We start from the raw sequence: 21,121 nt of genomic DNA on the forward strand, positions 1-21,121 counted from the left end.
ATTATCGAATAATGGAATTTTATATTTATGTTATGGTTTTATAAATGGATTTGAGGTGCACGAGGCAGATTTCCTACGTGAGGTTCATTACCCATTAGGAAATATTTTTATGCCTTTTTCATATTTATGATGGTGTTTCTCCGTCTTCTTGAATTTGATTGCAAAAGAAAAGACTTGGGACATAAAGATCTTGAAATTGAATTGGTCGTATTGCCTTCATATATCTGTAGGTACTTTGTTCAACAAATGCTCTGTTTTTAAATTCTTCTTGTAAGTGGTCTTCCCATATTTCCGTTAGATATTACACATAAATCATAGAATCAATTTGTGAAAAAAAATATTTGCTTCACATGTAACTTCATACTTAGACATGTGAAGAGTATGATATTAAATGTCAATTCCTACAGATAATTGAATACAAGCCAAGTAGTAAAGAGGTAAGAAAAATACCTTTACAAGAGCTCATTAATCTCTTTGTCTGCCAAAGTAAAAATCAAAATTGAACACTATATAAACCCTGTGAATTGAGAATCGGAATCATCAGTCTAGAATCATCTGTCAAAGAAGAAAGCAAAAGTAGTCATTTGAGAAGAACCATGAAGTGCTTTGTAAGTTAAATTGATTTCATATGTTTGTAAATATATTTATTAATAATGACTTGAATTTTTAAACACTTACACAAATTAGGCTCTACTCGCTCTAACCCTAGTGACCATTGCATCTGGAGCCCCAGACGCAGAAGAGAATAATGCTTTAAGCAAACGCTCTGCTGAACCATACTATGGTGGTCATGGAGGCTATGGTGGACACGGCGGCTATGGCAGCTATGGAGGATATGGCGGTTATGGAAGCTATGGCGGACATGGACTCTACAAGAGGTCTGCTGAACCTTACTATGGTGGTGGGTATGGACATGGGGGACACTCTGCTGGCTATGGACAAAGTTATGGTCATAGTTATGGACACACTCATGGCCATTCCCATGGCGGATATAACGGTGGACATCATGGAGGACACTTTGGAGGTATCTACAAGAGATCTGCTGAACCTTACTATGGAGGCTATGGACATGGAGGACACTCTGCTGGCTATGGACAAAGTTATGGTTCCAGCTATGGACACTCTCTTGGTGGGCATGGCGGTTATGGCAGCTATGGGGGACATGGCGGTTACGGCAGCTATGGTGGACATGGACTCTACAAGAGGTCTGCTGAGCCTTACTATGGAGGCTATGGTGGTGGCTATGGACATGGAGGGCACTCTGCTGGCTATGGACAAAGTTACGGTAGTAGCTATGGACACTCCCATGGACATTCTAATGGAGGACATTACGGGGGACATCATGGAGGCTATGGATACTAGGCTACCAAAACAAATATTCTGCTCTCTTTGTTTTCATACATATCTGTATAATATTTTTTTATTTTTCTCTGATGAAATGTGAAATAAAGAAACAATCTCTTTATGAGTTTCAAAGGAATATTATGTTTTTAATCTTTTCTGAGTTTATAAGTCCAGTGAGTTTATTACTCCTTAATCTACAGGATGATTCATGGGTATTGGTAGGAACCTTTGCGTCTCTTATCAGCCATTCTATTCAATTAACAATAAGAAATGCAAAAGATTGTAGGTCCTACCTCAGAAGATAGTCATATACAGATGAAGAGCAGGAATTATAAGTTTTTCTTTTTACTTCCAGAAGATCCCCCTTCACTAGTTTATATCTATTATTTTCTCTTAAATACGAACAACATTTTCTTCTTTCTATATTATTATTTTTATTATTGTAGATCCATCTGAAAATAAAAGTGTATAAATAAATATTAGGGATGAGGTGAGTCTCTTGTCTGAGAAATATTCAAACTTTCAAAAAGTATATCAAAACGTAGCTGATGGGTCTACTAAATTAAAATAAAGAGTGAGGGTTTGGATTTCGTCAAACTCCATTCCATGTCTACTTATAACAACAACAACGAGAACGATATCAGCAGCACAGCCTAGCATGATGATGTTCCAGAGGAAAAATAGTGTAAGGAATGAAGAAGAAAAATCCATGTATAAAAACTTTACTCTGCTTCATTAGAGCTCTATTCAAAAAATATAGAGGGAAAATAAAAATCTCGACAGATAGACGCATGCTTAATAGTATGGAGTCACACATATGACGATGTATGTTCGAGAATTTTTATTACGTCAGAAAAAAACAAAAAAAACTCTAAAAGATTAATTTTTGTAGGGGGTAGTCACTAGTCAGACTTGGGAATGATAAAATGGACATAAAAACCCCTCTAATATGTATGAATGAGAGCAAACAAAATACAAATCAATTACCACTCATCTATTTTGAGTGACTAGCATCAATCTGGGGAGAGGGCGTTGAAGAAGTTGTGACATTTTGAGTTCGGAGTAATGGATCATAATTTATATCATTCTAATGTGATCATAAGATTGTACATTAGTTGTCCATAACCTCTAAGAAGACGATTTTCTTACTGCCAAATACATTCGTCGTTGTTCCATCGCAAGTATAGATTTACTAGGATGTACCCTTATTATATATTTTAATTCTAATTATTTTATTAATACATACTAAGGCAAACTCACAAATTCTCTTCTTAATTCCCTTTTTTTAATTCGTATGTAATATATTTTAATTTTCTTGGATTTTTAATTTGTTTGGTGGATTGCCGAATTTACAACCCAGACTTTAAACAAAAGTTTGGAATCTTGGTTTTTTGAAAAAACCTTCTTACTAGCGAAAAAACAAACCTGCCAGATCCCAGGAATTTGAACCAACCAGCATGAAAAATGACCTTAGGTCTATAACTCAGAAGTCTAAACAACTTTTATTCTACGTTTAAGGCCTGTATCTGTCTCCCTTTGTGAAATAAATACCTTGGTTATGCGTTTATATTAGCGTACATACTTACAACAACTATAATATTATATATTAGTGGATATATATTAGTTTTATGATACATTTGGCAACATTGTCATAGTCAGGGACATTGGAATGGAAGGATTTGAGCTCTGTCCATCGGGAAAAATTGGATACCAAACAGGTGACAATTTGATCTACGGGGATATGAAAAAGACTTCAGAACATTTTCAATCGATTTTTTGATAAGTTTAGTGGGTTTGATTAAAAAGTTTAAAGCTTAGCTTCTCCGCTTTCATTTGATATATATTGAAAATAAACAAAAAGAAGACAGATAATCACAATTAATGAAAAATAGTGGGAATGAGAATTGGTTTTCTAGTCCGCAAGACCAAGATTTTTTCCCATTGAGTCTACAATCCCTAGCATCATCAGTGAGGCCGGATGTTGTTGACAGTCCTGATGTTGCTGCTGTTACTATCAAAGCAAACTACCAGGTCATTTGGCTTGATGTAGACAGGATCCACAATGAATGTCTCTTAATCAGAAGAAAGATAATTTAGTCAATAAAAAATCACTCACTGACGAAGTTTTTGTTCTGGCTGTAAAAAGAAAGGTCTCTCAATCATCTTGAGCGACTTTCTACCAACCTTTTAGGCTGCCTTACCAACGTGGACCAGTCCACCTTCTTCGTCTTTGCTTTCTGCTTTAAGCGGTTCTTATAAAAGGCCTTCCTTACCTATTTGTGCTGGAACTGGGTTAGTCTACCACTCTTAGGCCTGCCCTTAAGGGGTTTTTTTCAACTGCCAAACGATTTTTGAGTCCACATATAGTATATTAACTGACTTTTACTGGTGTTGGTGCGGACGCATGCGCTAATGTTAGTATTTTTTTCTACCATTGTGATTATTTTGCTTGCCTTGTTTATGATCACTATGTTGATTCAAATCAAGCCTAAACTTTCAGTTAAGTCATTAGAACTCCAAAGTGGCAACTTCAAAAGAGCTGAAATCTTTGCATGGCGGATTATGATCTCCCAAAGATGGAATATAATCATTTTTTGAACAGTAATTTGTCTTAATATATGCAAAAAACATGTATATAAATTTGTTTAACCAGTCACATCCAGCTTAACAGTCAAGGGACTCAGAATTTAATGGCGACCCAGTAAATTGATTTAAAATAAAATAATTAAGTTGTGGAACGCACCTGTTAGCTTAAGTATACTCCTTAGCAACGTTTTTTTTTTCTTCTCGCAAAATGTCACTTTTTACGTTTATTAAATAATATTATTAAATTAATTTCATCACACGATAGTCTCTCCTACGATACACATGATTAAAGTAATTTATTTATCGTGCCTTGTGGGAAATAATCTGTTATTAAAATTACTTTATACCTACAATCTACGTGTAACAAATTATGCGTTGCTCACGTTAAATACATACAAATATATTTCTCTCTTATCTGTTCTTATCTGTTGATTGATTAATATGTGATAAATACTCTCGGCATTAAGCTCCATATTTTCGTATTATTAAATGATGTTGTATATGTATGTAAACGACTCAACTCAGTACTGACAAAGATCGACCTTGTCCTCCTCTTTTCGGGAGACTTTATGCGATTCCTTTTCCCCTTTCCTGTGCACTTATAGTGATTCCCTCTATGCTCTTTTTTGTGGTTTTGGGATAATTCAAGATTGCTTCACTAATATCTCTTCATCTCAAGTTAAGTACTTAGATTATGTCTGACTTTGGAGTTACTTTTTTGACTGCAGTAGGACTCTTGTATGCCAAACTCCCTATGAATTACTTCAAAAATTAATACACTTGGATAAATCTTTCCCTGGTTGGGGTGAGTGGGGGTGAGTCATGGTGTATCTAAAATACGCACAAATAGGAATATATATATCAACTGCATTAACATATGAATTGATTCTTTTTAAAGCTTTTATGTGTGTAAAGTTTGAGGTTATGTGGAGGAGTATTGATGTATCCGGAAACCAAATTTTAGAGTTGGTGCATTAATAGTCCCATTCCAAAATAAAATTCATAAAGACAACCTCCATTATACGCCATAATAATTATCCAAAATTTCAAAATTGGGGCATTATTAACTCAGAAAAGATTAAAAACATAATATTCCTTTGAAACTCATAAAGAGATTGTTTCTTTATTTCACATTTCATCAGAGAAAAATAAAAAAATATTATACAGATATGTATGAAAACAAAGAGAGCGGAATATTTGTTTTGGTAGCCTAGTATCCATAGCCTCCATGATGTCCCCCGTAATGTCCTCCATTAGAATGTCCATGGGAGTGTCCATAGCTACTACCGTAACTTTGTCCATAGCCAGCAGAGTGCCCTCCATGTCCATAGCCAGCAGAGTGCCCTCCATGTCCATAGCCACCACCATAGCCTCCATAGTAAGGCTCAGCAGACCTCTTGTAGAGTCCATGTCCACCATAGCTGCCGTAACCGCCATGTCCCCCATAGCTGCCATAACCGCCATGCCCACCAAGAGAGTGTCCATAGTTGGAACCATAACTTTGTCCATAGCCAGCAGAGTGTCCTCCATGTCCATAGCCTCCATAGTAAGGTTCAGCAGATCTCTTGTAGAGACCTCCAAAGTGTCCTCCATGATGTCCACCGTTATATCCGCCATGGGAATGGCCATGAGTGTGTCCATAACTATGACCATAACTTTGTCCATAGCCAGCAGAGTGTCCCCCATGTCCATACCCACCACCGTAGTAAGGTTCAGCAGACCTCTTGTAGAGTCCATGTCCGCCATAGCTTCCATAACCGCCATATCCTCCATAGCTGCCATAGCCGCCGTGTCCACCATAGCCTCCATGACCACCATAGCCTCCGTGACCACCATAGCCTCCATGACCACCATAGTATGGTTCAGCAGAGCGTTTGCTTAAAGCATTATTCTCTTCTGCGTCTGGGGCTCCAGATGCAATGGTCACTAGGGTTAGAGCGAGTAGAGCCTAATTTGTGTAAGTGTTTAAAAATTCAAGTCATTATTAATAAATATATATACAAACATATGAAATCAATTTAACTTACAAAGCACTTCATGGTTCTTCTCAAATGACTACTTTTGCTTTCTTCTTTGACAGATGATTCTAGACTGATGATTCCGATTCTCAATTCACAGGGTTTATATAGTGTTCAATTTTGATTTTTACTTTGGCAGACACAGAGATTAATGAGCTCTTGTAAAGGTATTTTTCTTACCTCTTTACTACTTGGCGTGTATTCAATCATCCGTAGGAATTGACATTTACATTCTACAAATACTGTTTTTCTAAAGTCTATCAAATTATTATGATTAATGGTCTTGATTAAAGTTTGAACAATTATTACACTTGACTTTTAGTGAAGAATGTCTATTTAGGTATATTGGAAAAGACAAAAACACAAGAGAGGCCAATTAAGTAATTATCTACAAACATGGATATGGTGCACTACAAATAATCTTTTGTCGTCAGCAAATACCAATATTGATATAATCATGAAAGATTGTTTCAAGTCTTACTATTGTATCTTACATAGCGTATACCTAATATCTGCTTTAAAAATAAATAGAAAAATATATCAACATGCATTTATACATAGATACATAAAAGTCATAAATCAGAGGATGCCATATACCGATTTTCCTGTAATAAATCAAGTCACTGAACCATGGTCTTGATTTTTAAAAGTGTCTCAAATGAAAAAATATATATATTATTTTCAAAGTGCAATATTCATTGCAAGTTAGTGACATATCTTTTAAAAAATTATTCAATTTTTGTTAATATTTTTGTTAACTTCGTACATAGATAAGCAGACTTATTGATTGAAAACTTTTTCAAAATTAATTATTACTAATGGCAGCAAAATTATAAAAAGTGACTTCATGGCTGGGATATTTTGATGGATTAGAACTACAAATTAGATACATTTTGATTGTAATCAATCCATCTTTATTAAAAAAAAATCTATAAGTTCGTCAAATAACTAGAGTGTAATGTAGTTATTATTTTTCAACAAATACCTACTATTTACTTGGTAGGCCTGGTTCTCAATACGCCACTATATGTCGAGGCTCTGAAGCAGACACATTGTTTTCAGTCTGAAACCACAATCCAGTTATGAACGGTTTTGGAGGTATGAACAGGGGCTCCGTCGTACTAGAAAAGAAAAACGATTTACCCTATTTCTTTGACATCATAAAGACCTATGAAGCAACATTGGTCTTCAAGACGTCTAAGAAGTCGACATAAGTGAGTGTGCTTGATGGGAAACATGATCGAGGGCACTGGTATTGGAACACTCAGAATATATATGGAATTGCTCTCAATGCAGATCAACCAGTCTTTTTTAATCGTAAACAGGATACAAAGTAAAGGTCTTCCTATTAGAGAAGATGATTTGGTCACCATTTTGTTTCAAGTAAAATTGTATTTGACTACAACGCTCTAGCCAGAGTTCTTTATGACCTCGAGTCAAAAGAGGCATCTCAACATTCTCAATGACTAATATTCTGCTATTTAACTGGTTTAGACACTATGGATGTATGTATCTATGGTCTTATTCATGGCCCTCTCCGACATCTTCAGGTATTTGGTTGACCTCAAACACCTTCTTGACTGCTTGGGTTGGATTTTCACAATATAAAATAGTAAAAAAGTATGTCTAAAAAATTGCATAAAATGTCGTTACACATCGTTTAAAATGTGAGACGCGCCATTTTTGAACTTGTTCCTATGAATAAAACTAGAAATATTAATATTGATAGTTCTTCATTACCGAAAGATATAGAAATAAGGTTTTTTCCGATCTTTATGAGCATTGTTAGCAAAAATAAAAGTTCAAAAAAACTAAATATTCATGGAGATATTACATATTTAAACAAGTATAAATCCTAAAGTTGAAAATCTACACTTCTTTCTTCAATATTTCAAACAATATAATAAACTATTTTTTAGAAAATAAATAATATATTAAACACAAACTTTTTAAACAAATCAAACCTAATATAAATAAAACGATATTACCTGTGATTTTAAAGGATTCGATTGAAGCACTTTTTTGTTGCTCCCTCTAGTGTTCGGTAACTTGTACCCCAGGTAATTTTTCAATACAATCACTTAACTGATTTGCTTTATTTAACACATAAATCTATGAATTTCCGGATAAGAATTCTAAACAATAAAAAAATTATCTTAGGTTGAAAATAAGTCAGAGCTCAGGATTGGGCCTCGACTCGTGTAGTCTCAAAGGGCTGTGGATAACGCAAGACAAATAACTAAAGTGATGAAATACGACTCATAGAAACTTACTAGCAATGTAAGAATGACAACATGTCCAGTGGGCAAACGAGGCACGATCTCCCTTACCTGCTACGTATTGTATGTAACTCAAGAGAATTTCTTTATATATATATATATATATGTAAATCAATTACATCAAACATAAGCCTTCAAAATCATTTAGTTATACTTATATAGTTGAGTAATTAGCGTATACCTTAATTAAAAGTTCCAAATCAGATTAATTAGAATCGATATATGTTCAGTACACTCCCATTAATTAAAAATATAGCAATAATATACCCAAATTAATCCTATTCCTTTGATTACATCCATCGTTTTTATTATTATTTATTATGTGAGGACTAATTAAACCTGTGGAATATGAAAGACTCTATAGTGAAATTAACGTGGTGAGTGAATACTATTCATTAATAAATAGAGTCACTTGATTAAATAACTTCATATAGATTTGGGTGTTAATTTCCGGGGCGTATATTGTACATATGTACTCAAAGGTAATGAAATATATATAAATACTACTCTGATAAAAAGATCTTCCTTATTTCTCATTCCAAATTCAATTTTTAATTGACTCTCTCCACAACATATGTTAAAAATATCCGCCATTTCTTATATATAGTTTGTTTTTGACTCATTTAGAGGTTAAAAGTATTTTGGTGTGCCCTGTAATTTTTTAATATTGAAACAAACGGAAAGAAAAAATCAATTAGTGGGAAAATTCTTGAAATACCTTTGAAAAACTGTTTATTTTTCTAAAATAGTTTTTTTTTTTTTTTACAAAATGCTGAATTTTACATATTTTTAATTTCCCATAAATTGAGTTTTTGTCTCCTTTTTTAAAAATAGTTAAAAATCCCGGAGATGCCCAAAGACCTCTAATATTTTTATCTCTCAAAATCAAACTAAGAATGCAAACGATTACCAACATAATAAAGAAAGAAATTGTAGAATTAAATAATATTTTTTTTTTTTGCAATGCGATGTTAATTTGCAAAAAGTTAATAAATAAATATATTTAAACATTTTCTACACAAAAGTTTCTAATTTATCTTTAATATCTAATATTTGTGCTCTCATCACACTAATTTCGACTCCTTGCGATATCGGATGCCTATTATATACTGGAGGCATTCCTTGAACGTGCCCAACAATTATGAACTCATGTGAATAACCATCTTTATAAGTTAATTTTAGTTCATGTAGAAGTATATATGGGTCGTTCCATTGAAATCTAAACACTTACTAATTCAGGTTGAGTGATTCTAATTAATTCATATTTCGATATATTAAACCATAAACAATTAGTTATTAAACGAAACAAACTTGAGCTCTTTAGTTTACGTACTAATCACGTAAATGACACTTGAATGTGATTGACAAATTTCCATTCGCGCACTCCTAGCAATTGGGTGTCACCCTAGGTCAATCCCCTCAACTCCATGAGAGTCCATGCAAGAATCTCGGGGTATGTCACCAGACTGTCCAGAGAACTATACAAAAAGTATGTAGAAAGATCCTTGTGGTAATAGAAAGGCCACTTACGACACCAACAATGAAAGAAGCCTATCTTCTCTGTTGCAAATCTCTCTTGAATGAATCTTTTGAGTTCTTTAGAACTCTTTTTTGACACTTTTGGCTCCATTACAGCCGTTGATGTGAGCCCCCACGACTGTAAATTTAATTTTGCATCCATGTTAGGGGAAGGCCTGCAGTGGGATCAGTGGGATTAAGAGAACTTAGACACACATATATTTATAGTATTAATTTTGTTGAAATTCTATTGTTGATCAATGAATTATATCTTGTTGAAGTTTACAATCCAAAGTGTTTGGATTTTAATGAGCAACTCGGTACATATAAACTATGAAATCGAGGACAGTATTAACCGGCCCTTTTTCTTGAATATCTAAGAAGCTATAGCCACATAATTTATTTCCTCAATTGCATGCTAAAATGCCAAATATCCTTTTTTTCAACTTTTCTTTCAGACAATTCTTACCAACTGATTTTGAGGGATGAAAGTAACTTTTTTGAGAACTAATATTTTTTTAATAATGTGTTCTGTATTTTCATTGTTTTTCTTATAAAATATATAATTAGCAACAAGTTATGCAATTCTCACCATATTGTATTTTATTATCATGTAAGGTTGTACATTTAATACCCAGAACAGGTGTCGGACCATTGTGAAAATGCTAGTGCGCCGTACTATATTGTTGTTAAATATCTGAATCAAGGTGTCTTTGTATAAGTGGTAAAATGAAATCCATATTTTTTTCATTAGTGTCGATCTCGTTGGGCATCAAAACTGTGATTTCCTTGAAGGTCAGACTCGACAATTTCCGTTATTTTATCCACATTTGTGAGAATTGTCTTTCCAGAACGTGGCGGATCAATGACATAAAGATTACAGAAACAGAATCAACGAAACCAAAATTGCAGTAGATTGACTTTTACAATATGGGGACCAAAATTATACTACACATTTTCAGCTGCCTAGCTTGCATTTTAACCTTATTCGAAGAAAAGCTCTAAAATATAAAGCATTTTCTTTTGCCAGGTCTGTATCTTTGATTCGTTCTCAAACAATACCGAGTGAAATAGTCATAAAACTACCTAAAAAGTACGCAATCTTATCTTTCTTGAGACATGTAGCATAAAACGATCACGATTATACAATGCGATATACACATTACTAAAGCCGTCTATTAGAAAAATAATTATTTTTTGTTTACTATAAACATTATATTGGCGTATAATAGCTTGAAAGGGATAATTCAGAGCCTATTTATATATTCTTCAATCTAATCTCTTAACGTAAACTTGATAATTTATTGTTGCAACTCTACCCGTCAATATTTACGGGTCGCATTCAAATGATATTTGTGAAAATCTGTTCCAGATTCCTCTGCAAAGGAATTCCGCCCCTGAAATTTGTACAGTAGATTATGCATTAATAAGTTATAAAACACTAACTGTTGGTGTATTGTCAGTCTCTATAGTATAGTATGTATGTTAATACATTTACAATTAAATATACCTAATGTATCTTTCAACTTCTTATAATGGCAATGTCTAGACGTGGTACAAAAAGAAATGTCTTCAAGGATATGGATGTATCTAATCATTTGTTAAATGTGAGATCCGAAAAATATTATGATATCAACCCATGTCTGATAATGCCAGGTTCAAATGCCATTTTATATATACATATATATATTTCCACGAAACCAATTTATAATACAAACTTATAGATTTAATGCAATAAATATAAGCTTTTAAATTAAAACTTGACGTACCTATCGCTCATTTTAAAAAAAACCTTGACAAAAATGTATGACCCCTTTATAAAGTCCATTAAGGATCCCAAATATTTTATTTTTAAGTATATATATAAACACTTTTAAAATATATGGCTCAACTTAATTTATAATTTTGTTCAAATATAATGAAATAACAACATGGTATAAATCCTTTAAATGAAATTAATTATGATAAATCGAGAATACTTAATACGTATTTACTTATTTATTTCTTATAATAATTTTATGAATGAGTACTAATATTGAATTTATTGTCCCTTTATAATTAGTCCTACAATGGTGTATATTACGAATATATGTATAAATATTGTATTTATTTGATGAAAATTAATATTTGGGGTTCTTTTTTTTACAAAGTTTCTCTCTTCCCCTCTTGGACTTTCTTTTCTCTCCAGCCCCACCACCCCTCCCCTCCCAGAAGCAATTATTTTTTTTATTAAATAAATAACAAGAAGTATTATATCATTTTATTTTTACCTGAGCTTAAGGCCTTCTGGTGGCATTTTTTTAAGGATTTACCTATTTCTAGAATGAACTTTTTTTCAAAAAACGAAAAAGTTTTATCCTTTTTTTTTTGTCCCCAGTCCCATAATATGCCATTATCTATGGCATCTTGTCATATTATTCAGGTCTAAAACGTGTCCCTGCTCTAGTAGGACGTTGTGTTATTTTTCCGGCTTCCCAGAGGTTTTTGACGTTAGTTTAAAAAAATGGCAGCGATCAAAGAAGTATTTATTCCACAATTTTGGAAAAAGGCAGAGTGTTCTTCTTGCAATCCGTGTTAGACGAGACAATGATGAGATTTGAATCTTCTTAAGCCTGCACAGGTTATTTGGTCAAGTTAAAAGTATGCAGCTGGGAGGTCATTTGTAAGGCAAAAAGACATTGCTCCATACCGCACTGCAAAGGAAATATTGACCTGGTTGTCATATATACATTTTTTTTTTTTACTATGGGACCCAGTGTTTGGCCTCCAAGCTCACCCGACCTCAACGCCATGGATTTTTTTTGGATAGGATGCACTTGGACAACTCATTAACAGATCCCCCTACAACATAAAATCCGAGATTATGTCCAGGATCCGGGAAGAATTCCGAAATCTGCCAAAAGAGACTGTCATCAAAATCTGATCCCGCTTTTGAGATCAAGTCGCATGCGTTATTGATGCCAAAGGAGATTTATATTGAAAAATAATACTATTTTCTTATTCAGCTTTCATTTGGCATTGGGTTTTATTCAAATCGGATGATTATTGATTAGTTTAGGAGAAAGTCCATTAAAAAAAATCTTCTTGATTGTCAAATAGTGGTTGTGCTTGTGAGTACTTTTAGGAATCACACCCTCCCTCCTAAATAGCCTCGTCGTTTTTGAACATTCCCTATACTTATCAAATGCAATTTGCTGTAAAATAGAGAAGAGTGAAGGCTGGTTATCACGAATTTTGGAATATTACTCGGGCTGTAGAATGGATATTGGCATTTGAGTGGAGTTTATTGTTGCAAAGTACAAAACAATACGCAACTTTTGTCTACAATTTTATAACTAAATTAATGCTATCTTGGTTGTTATATCAATCTAATGTTAGAGCCGACATGCGTCCATCCATGGGGCAAGTTGGTACTGCTGTGATGATTAATGAATAATAGGAGAAAACAGTCATTTGTATTGGTGTCATTGATGCAAAATTTAATTTGACCAAAAATATATATTTCAAATGATCTTATAGGTAAACATTATGTAGTTGTGATTCTTATAAACATCATTTATTGTCATAAATCAATATTGCTTTTGTTTTATATCATTTCATTTCTCCCCTGGGGACAATTCTTTAAGGATGAAGAAGAAATCTCGGAAAAAGCACTGTCGTTGTTATGGTTATTTAATGATGTGTAGCCTAATTAGAGGGTTTTTTATAATATGATTGCATGAACAACATCCCTTACTCAATCCTAATTGTATATCATTCATTCCTACCACTCGATAGGCAACAACCAACTCCTTCCCCCTTCTTCAGTAGATTGATTCCCACAATTGACGTCATTAATGACTCTTATTCATAGAGAAGTAATGTGATTATTATTATCAGATATGAATGTATGTACAATATAAATACATTTCTTGGACAGAGTCATTCAGGAGGTTGGTGTTGTTTATAGTCTTTAACCATCTGGTGGTTTCCTTAAGAGTAGGAGGAGTAGGATATGGAGGGTGAAAGCTGGATTTCATTCAATTAATTAAGAAACCATTATGAAACGCCCATCACGCCCCCTATTATTCGAAAATTTCATATTTTGAAAAGGAAGGAAGGAGTCGAACTACTACTACTCTGTGAAGAAGAAGAACATCATATTATTATTATTATTACTTTATAAAAAGCACTGAATAATGGGACAACGATAACAATAACAAGAACAACATCGCACCAGTGGGGGGGGGTCGTCCAGCACAAGCACCATCACTGCTGGCTGCTGCTCTTGTTATTCCCCCTCTCTTTTATATCAGTGAAAGGAAATATTAATTTGTAGCTCAGCTTGAGTCCTGCCATATATTTATATATTAAATGCTCCATTCCTTTTTCAAAGGCTTCCAACCTTTGAAACATTGTCGTTTTATTTTACGTCTTTCAATTAAGTAAATGTTTGATGTAGATAAGAAATCTATGATAATATGAAAAGCTTTTAACAATATTTGAGGTGTTGATAGGTGTTGTTCTGTGTGGTGAAGGCTGGTGAATATGTATATTATATATATATATATATATAAGTAATCAATAATGATCCTAATGTTCTACTGAAGAAAAAGATCGGAGTGGATTTATTGTATATACGTATATTATATAACTATATGTAAAAATTAATTAATAAACGCAACATTCAAATAGCTTTCTCTTTTGTGCTTGAGTGTGTGAATGAATAGACGATTGGCACTGAGACCTACGTTTATAAGTACATAGAAATATCCACAAAACATTGAAGAAAGTAAATGGGTTTCTTGACTTCTTTCTAAAAAAAAAATTAGTAACTAAGACCAGAGCTGTTTCAGAGTCATTTTTATTCGATTCTTTAATAAGTTTTGAGTCCAACCCGAGTCGTGAGCCTTTTCACTTGGAGTCTAAAGTTGTAGTTCAAAGAGACTTGTGGTAAAATTAGAGTCCAGATTCCTATCATTAATTTAGTCATTATCATTATGCATGTAAAAAATTAATCATACAGACGCAAAGAAAATAATAGACCTTAAATAATAACTATTATTTGGAATAAAGGATGCTTTCAAATATAAATATTGTCTCTTCGAATACACGTAGAAGTCGCAGTTTATTGAATTACAGGGTCTGAAAAGATCTTGTCTCAATAAAATCTTTTAAAGCCCTTACAAGATACAAGCCAGTACAGAAAAACATATTGAGAGTTTCATCCTCCTTTGCACAGGATTGCCTAGAAAGGAGATGTCTTAGATGAATAGAGCCTCCGAAAGTGCAATCTATACCGTGCCCAAGCAATTAAGTATTGTAGATGACCTTAAAAGTCGTCTTGGACTAAATCAAAGTTCAAAAAAGTTAAGCTTCTAGCGTAAGAAACTCATTATCAATACACTGGACTTTTTAATGCTGGCAAATACCCACAATGGCTTGGTTGATCTTAAAACTTCGAGAACAAGTCATAATATCCGAGTATACTAATAAAGTACGCAAGAGCTTTCGAGCATGTTCTGTCTGGACCATTTTATAAATAGTGTTTACACTAAATAAAATGTATTTCTTATGATAATATCAAAATGAATATTAATAATTAATATATTTGTTAACATCTTTTACAAAAATCCTAGGACCTTCATTTACTCTGACTCAAAAAATCAGAGGATATTTATGTAACACAGTACCTATGTTTATGTAATTAAAAAGCTCTTAACTTTTTACGATACATAAACAAAATACAAACTATGACAAGTGGACCCTTTCCTAACCGATTAACGCCATTAATCTAAACAAACAAACAAACTAGAGGGAAAGTTTTCTTTGAAGAGGTGTCCTCTTTTTTTTCAGACAATTTGAAAGCTTTTAATCAAAGTATATCAACAACTTTTACCAATGTTTATTGTCTCTACATACATATGTATATAGAGACAAGAGATGTATTTGAAGGACTCCAATGACTTGATTTCAGACAACAACATTACCTGACTCAAGGAAGGGGGGGGGGGTCTGTGTACATATGTATGTTTTAATCATTGATCATTTTTATTGTCTTTGATCCCCGGACACATGTCTTTGAATATTATTGGGATCCTGTTTCTAAATAATAAATATTGTGACATCTAAGTAAATATTCTTATAATTAAGAGAAAAGAATAAATTTTAAGGTAGTGCGACCAATATTTTCTCAATTCCTCATTTTTATCGTCATCAATAATAGTACGTGGTAGTAATATATTTCGGGTACTAATTTTAAATTCGTGTAGTTTCAAAATTCAAAATTCAAAAACAACAATTTCTGGGATGTTTAAATACTATATTTAGCTATATGTTTTTATTCAATAGTTCCTTCTTCACAAGCAATAACACCCTGTACACGCTGGCGAAAAGCATGGCAGCTCTTAAGAATGAAGGGTGTATCCATATCGTACCACGGAGTCATTGTGACAGCTCAGAGTGAATCAAATTAGGATGTGAGGCTGGAAAGACATTCCAATACGTGTCAAACTGCATAGCCCAAAGGTTTGAGGCCAAGAGGAGGGCCACATTAAGGGAGGCTAGGAGTAAAACCTATTGTTGCTGGTGAATTTTTTGTGTTTCTTAGCTCTACGGGGCTGGAATTGACTTATTCATGTTGTAGGCAGCCCGAATCGAGATGCCTTGGGTCTCGGTAACCTTCTCGGAATTGACAGCGGCGTTTTTTGGTTGCTTCAAACATCTTTACACTTAACCCTCCTATAGTGAACATCCTTTTTTTACACGTGATTAATGAACTGTGGTCAAACGTTAACCCAAATATTAAGCGAATTCTATTTCTTTATACACACTTGACATGGACTAAAAATTACTCTAATTTTATCACAACAACATCAGATTTGGGCATCAACAAGGTATAGTTTGTGATTATTATAATTTCATTTTCCATAAAAACTTTTTTTAAATATTAATTACTCTGAACGAACAGTTTGTACTGAAAATATACTCCGTAATTTAGATAAAATTGAGTTTAAAATACATGGGATAACAGTGGATTTTACATATGTAGAATCGCGAATACCTTAAATTGAAAAAAGGGAAATGAACAAAGCAAAAGAACGACTTAAAAGTGAATAAATTCATCAAACCTTAATTAAAGATTGGAAATATGTCCAAGAAAATACATTTTTGCAACAAAAAAACAAAACAGGATCCATTCATTCTGAAAGTTGTTTCAGGAGTATATTAATGCTTTCTCCAGCATTAAAATCTATTTTAAACTGATTCAAAGCAGTTTTATCAAATTTGGAGTGTTGAAAATCCCAGTTCACTAACAAAGGACTTGGGATAAACACAAAAATTATTTATTTTTGTTTCAGCTGTCGTTTTGTTGCGTAATGAAACCTTGTAAAGTAAAATATAACAAGGATACAATTGTAATGAAATGGTAAGGCAATTTTTGGGTACCCCATCTGTATATTAAGTATTTTGTGTCCAAACCCAGGGTTTGGTCTTTTTAGGATTATTCTCAATTGCATCGAACCAGAACTCAGTTTTTGGTTTAGTTCCATCGCCAGTCCACAGGTTTTATTTTAGAATCCAATACACCCACTATTTTAAATTGTTTAACCCAATGTGACCCAAAAAAAAAAATAGTATTTGATGAAGAAGCCCATTTTTTGTACAACCCAGAGAAATTCCGGTATCCCGAGAGAGAACTCCTAATGTAGCATTGTGTATTGTATACTTACATGGTAGATATATATTGGATATAAACATGCGTGCTACTTACTCATCATCAGGGGGATATTGATGAAACCTAAGACAATTATTTATCTTTTTTATACATTTTTTTCCTTCTTTCTTTGTATGTGTGGTAAAATTGTACTACACATATATATACATAAAAAGAAGCTTCTAATGGAATTCTATAGGTATATATACTTACCTTTTTTGTACTCCTATGTATCTAAATATACATAGAGGGAAGAGGGAAGTAAATTACAAGGGGGAAAAATAGGTCTTGATTTATGAAGAGTGTAGGACGACTCAAGGGTAGAAAGGATATCCATGGAATAAAAAGACTGAATACGTATGTATGTAGAGTTACAACACATCCCATCTAAGAGCAATATGCTTTAGAAACCAAATTTAGAGACTTGCAAGAATATTCTAGATCAAATGTTTTAGTAATGGGTGTACCAAAAGTTTTATGTAAATTTTAATTCATTCAATTTTGAACCGATTTCAATAACTTTTTTTAAATAACTTAGAAAGACTTTGTTTTTTGTTTTTTTCTTATTCCTTTTAGTTACATATTTGCCCAGCTTAATTTTGGAAAAATCCGTCATTGGCCGAAACACAAGTTTTTTAGACGTTCTTCAAAAGTTGTTCCACTCGCCTTTTTTTCAGAATATCCCCCATCAAAATATTTCTAAAGGCGGCCACGATCCTCTTTCTTGAGAACGTTGACGCGTGTAGATATACTGGAGTTGATCACTATTGCTGAAAATCCGGTATAATTATTAGCTGGCCGTTTTTTTTTTAATGGTTAATATGAAAAATGGATTTTATTTTCCTCAGCTGGTATCATTATTATTCAACTCCAGAGTATTGAACTTAATTTTCTATTACATTCAATTATATTCAAACCCGGATGGAGAAATCGTGTATACTCATAAAAGACGTAGAGGTTTGCATGGAGTTATAAGTCTAAGTCCTTGTTAGATTCAGAGTAGAATTAAGACTCGACATCAAAGTAATTCTTGCCAATGTCCTAGTTAATTTCCTTCCCCACCTCCCTCGTCACAGCTGATTGGTGCTGATATATTTTAACGTCATGACTGCTGTTTTTCTCTAACAACATTTTTCAAATTGGCAAGGTTACCATTTTGATTTTTTGTAAAATTACCAAAATAATGTTCAATACTAACGCTCAGAATTAAAAATACAAAAATTGACAAACAAGATTAAAAAATACTAAGTCTGAGAAAAATGGCTATTGATAAATGTACTCTTACCGGCAAATTTACCCTTATTTGAAGGCACTGTTTGTTTTTTGCTTATATTTTTTAATTATTAATGCAACTTCATAACAATTTTGAAGAAAATTCCGCTACGTTGACTCTTGCTGGAAAATTTTAATTAAATTTCTGTACCTTTTATGAGCAAATTTTGATTTTTATTATTTATACAACTTTTGTAAAAAAATAATGAAAAAATTGAGTCACTCTTTCATAAAAATTCAATAGATATCCTCAAAAATGTAGATTTGCGCCTATTTAACAGAAAAGTTATAAAATTAATTAGTACAAGTCTTTACACTCTTGATGATAATAGAAGTAGTATTTAAAACACCACATAAGTCATTTTGAATTGCTTAAAGTGCCTGAAAAATGGTATTTAAAGACTAAATCCTTACAAGTATATTTTTTCATCAAGACACACTATATAGTTCTATTGGGGAAAAAAAAAAAAAAAAAATCACTCCAAAAGCAGGGTTCTCTAATTTAGAGAGCCTATTTTCTACTAAAAGCAATACATAAATTATACATTTACACTGATGATTATTAATCGTAATAATAATCACTGAGATATTATTATTCTGATTAGGGAAAAAAGAGACAATTACTGTGCCTCCATTATGATTATGAGAGAGAGAGAGAGAGGGGGGAAGAAAATGATTTATTGTGGGTCGTTCGTTCGTTTTGTGCGTGAGTAAAACAGTTGAGAAAGGTTCTGCAAAGTTACAATATAGCTTGCTTATGTATATGTTTCTATACATTATACATAGATCAAGAGCTACTTAAAGAGAGAAGGACCACCCATGGTGCCCCTTCAACTATCTCCTCTTCTTCTTATGGTTGGTGTGGATGATACTCCTTTATGAGACTGACCGTATTTGGATCCATGAGAAAGGAGGGTGGAAAAAAGGATTATTTCACAAGGGAGTTTTTTGGGTGTTTCTTCAGAGACAGAGAGAGATAAAAAATATGATGGATCCTTATTTGAAAGGACTATATACATACGCTGTGAGATGTGTTGAGACTTGGTTCAAGACTAATTTCTTTTTACAGTCACGTGATCCCTCGTATATCGATGGATTTGGAGTGATATTTGGACCAAAAGTCAGCTTCAGACCGTGAACCGATATTCAATCGACCTTACTAGGAAATAAATTACTCCAAAACTTCGTCTGACGTCATTAAAGGGATCTATGCTCATTTAAAACCACATGTGAGGCCCCGAACAGTTCATTTAAAGCTTAAGATGCAACCGATCTCATTCAGAGTGTTGGTTGAGAAAAACAATTAGATCGGTCCAAAAAATGTATACCTGTCTTATGTTATTCCTGCTCGATAATTATATCCCCAGACGGTCTCAGACCGCGGATTTATATTTAATCTGTTTCACTTCAAAATGAGTCAATGAAAAACTTCGTATGAGGTCATTGAAGCGAGATATTTGCTCATTTGAAATCAGAAATGACGTTATTTCCAGTTCATTGAAATATCAGTCCACACGAAAGTTTAAGATGCTTTGATCGGATCACAGTTGCTTTTTAGGGACATGCATACTTGAATTGCCAATAAAGAGCAGTAAAAGCCTTTTCCATAAGATAAAATATCTGACTAAGGGGATGATTAGGAACTTTATAACTCCACCTACTTCATCTGTAATACTTATTGAAGCTTCAGGTATGTTTAACGTTTTATCAAACACGTCATAATTTTTATTTCTATCTCTAAATGTGGAACAGTGTTAGCGTACAGTTGAAATTCACTTATCAAAACCTTCAAATAATAAGGAAGGAACTTTGTAACGCGAGTTATATACCACTAGAGGGCTATTCACTTTTTCGAGTTATTCGGTTAAGTAGCACATTGGAGGACCAGGAAAGTACGAGTAGATAGAAGATATCCCTGAAGGCAGAAATTATCATTATCTATGGTAGACACAAGATAACGAGACCTCCAATAATTATCATGACCTGTCCAGATTTGAAAAGCAAGCAATTTTGCTAAGTTTTGTATAACGTGCGCCAGAAAATATAAGTAGGATTACTTTAGTGCTCCGACTGCCTAAAGTTTGAAAATCACTGTACTATACAGTTGCTGTTACTTGAGATCAATATACCACCTTAAATCGGGGTAAATACAAAAAAAAAAAGATCAGACAAACCTTGTACTCATTGTTGTTTCAGAGACTGAGCCAGATTGATTTTAACCGAATAGATGTAGTTATTGAGAGAATGCAGATTCGTGAAAGCTCTTAATGGACGATTATTGTTAATGCTATTGATTGAGAAAGAGACATTCAATTGATCGACAATTACGAAAAAAAAAACAAAAAAAACAGAAGTAAAATAATATTTATACATAACTATAATAGAAAATAGAAAGACAAATTTGATGG

At 33.2% G+C, this 21,121-nt stretch overlaps 2 protein-coding genes across 3 annotated transcripts; one reads left to right on the plus strand and one right to left on the minus strand.

Moving 5' to 3' along the window:
- Nucleotides 1-453: 453 nt before the first annotated feature.
- LOC121129588 (uncharacterized) lies at nt 454-1,480 on the plus strand. Of its 2 annotated transcripts, XM_071893412.1 has the most exons (3): nt 454-608; nt 688-889; nt 1,049-1,480. In XM_071893412.1, exons 1-3 carry the CDS (start codon nt 597-599, stop codon nt 1,360-1,362), a joined length of 528 nt encoding a protein of 175 aa, XP_071749513.1. In that variant the 5' UTR covers nt 454-596; the 3' UTR covers nt 1,363-1,480. The 2 variants fall into 2 exon arrangements, with proteins under 2 accessions (XP_071749513.1, XP_040581241.1); XM_040725307.2 differs by having other exon boundaries at nt 688-1,480.
- A 3,542-nt stretch (nt 1,481-5,022) lies between these two features.
- On the minus strand, nt 5,023-8,146 carry LOC121128856 (uncharacterized). Its single transcript, XM_071893419.1, has 3 exons — nt 5,958-8,146; nt 5,641-5,878; nt 5,023-5,481 (listed from the first exon to the last, which is right to left on the minus strand). The coding sequence occupies exons 1-3, from the start codon at nt 5,967-5,969 to the stop codon at nt 5,141-5,143; spliced, it is 591 nt and encodes a 196-aa protein (XP_071749520.1). The 5' UTR covers nt 5,970-8,146; the 3' UTR covers nt 5,023-5,140.
- Between the last annotated feature and the right edge of the window lie 12,975 nt (nt 8,147-21,121).

Source organism: Lepeophtheirus salmonis, chromosome 14 (genome assembly GCF_016086655.4).
Source record: "Lepeophtheirus salmonis chromosome 14, UVic_Lsal_1.4, whole genome shotgun sequence".
Classification (NCBI taxonomy): domain Eukaryota; kingdom Metazoa; phylum Arthropoda; class Copepoda; order Siphonostomatoida; family Caligidae; genus Lepeophtheirus; species Lepeophtheirus salmonis.

Bases quoted from the DNA above. Each gene is read 5' to 3' on its own strand.
- LOC121128856 (XM_071893419.1), bottom strand. The intron at 5,482-5,640 runs CTTACTACGGTG...GATCTGCTGAAC, and splicing joins CTACAAGAGGTCTGCTGAAC to CTTACTATGGAGGCTATGGA.